The 246-nt window shown below is 67.1% G+C and overlaps 1 protein-coding gene across 1 annotated transcript in view; it reads left to right on the top strand.

Moving 5' to 3' along the window:
• Nucleotides 1-109, top strand: part of CAV3 (caveolin 3) — a 3,795-nt gene extending 3,686 nt beyond the window's left edge. The window contains exon 3 of the mRNA XM_010146368.1: nucleotides 18-109. Coding sequence (XP_010144670.1) covers nucleotides 18-109 — 92 coding nt within the window. The remainder of the gene's footprint in view (nucleotides 1-17) is intronic.
• Nucleotides 110-246: the final 137 nt, after the last annotated feature.

The following is a 246-nucleotide window of genomic DNA, read 5'->3' as shown; positions in this document are numbered from 1 at the left end:
CGTCGCCCGAATCTACCCCCTCTGCATCCACACCTTCTGTGACCCGCTCTTCGAGGCGCTCTCCAAGATCTGCAGCAACATCAGGGTCGCTCTCCGGAAGGAGATTTAGGTCGCTACAGCCGTCCCAACCAGCCCTCGCCCAGCCACCCCTCCGGGCAGGTTTCCCTGGCCCCTGCAGCGTGCCCGGCCCTCGAGCACACGGACACCCATGCTCAGGGACCTGTGCCGGGTGGCAGGGCCCTGCGG

This window comes from Buceros rhinoceros, unplaced genomic scaffold (assembly GCF_000710305.1).
Source record: "Buceros rhinoceros silvestris isolate BGI_N320 unplaced genomic scaffold, ASM71030v1 scaffold31542, whole genome shotgun sequence".
NCBI lineage: Eukaryota > Metazoa > Chordata > Aves > Bucerotiformes > Bucerotidae > Buceros > Buceros rhinoceros.
Note: the sequence above shows the minus strand (reverse complement) of the source record. Positions and strands in the feature narration are given on the sequence as shown.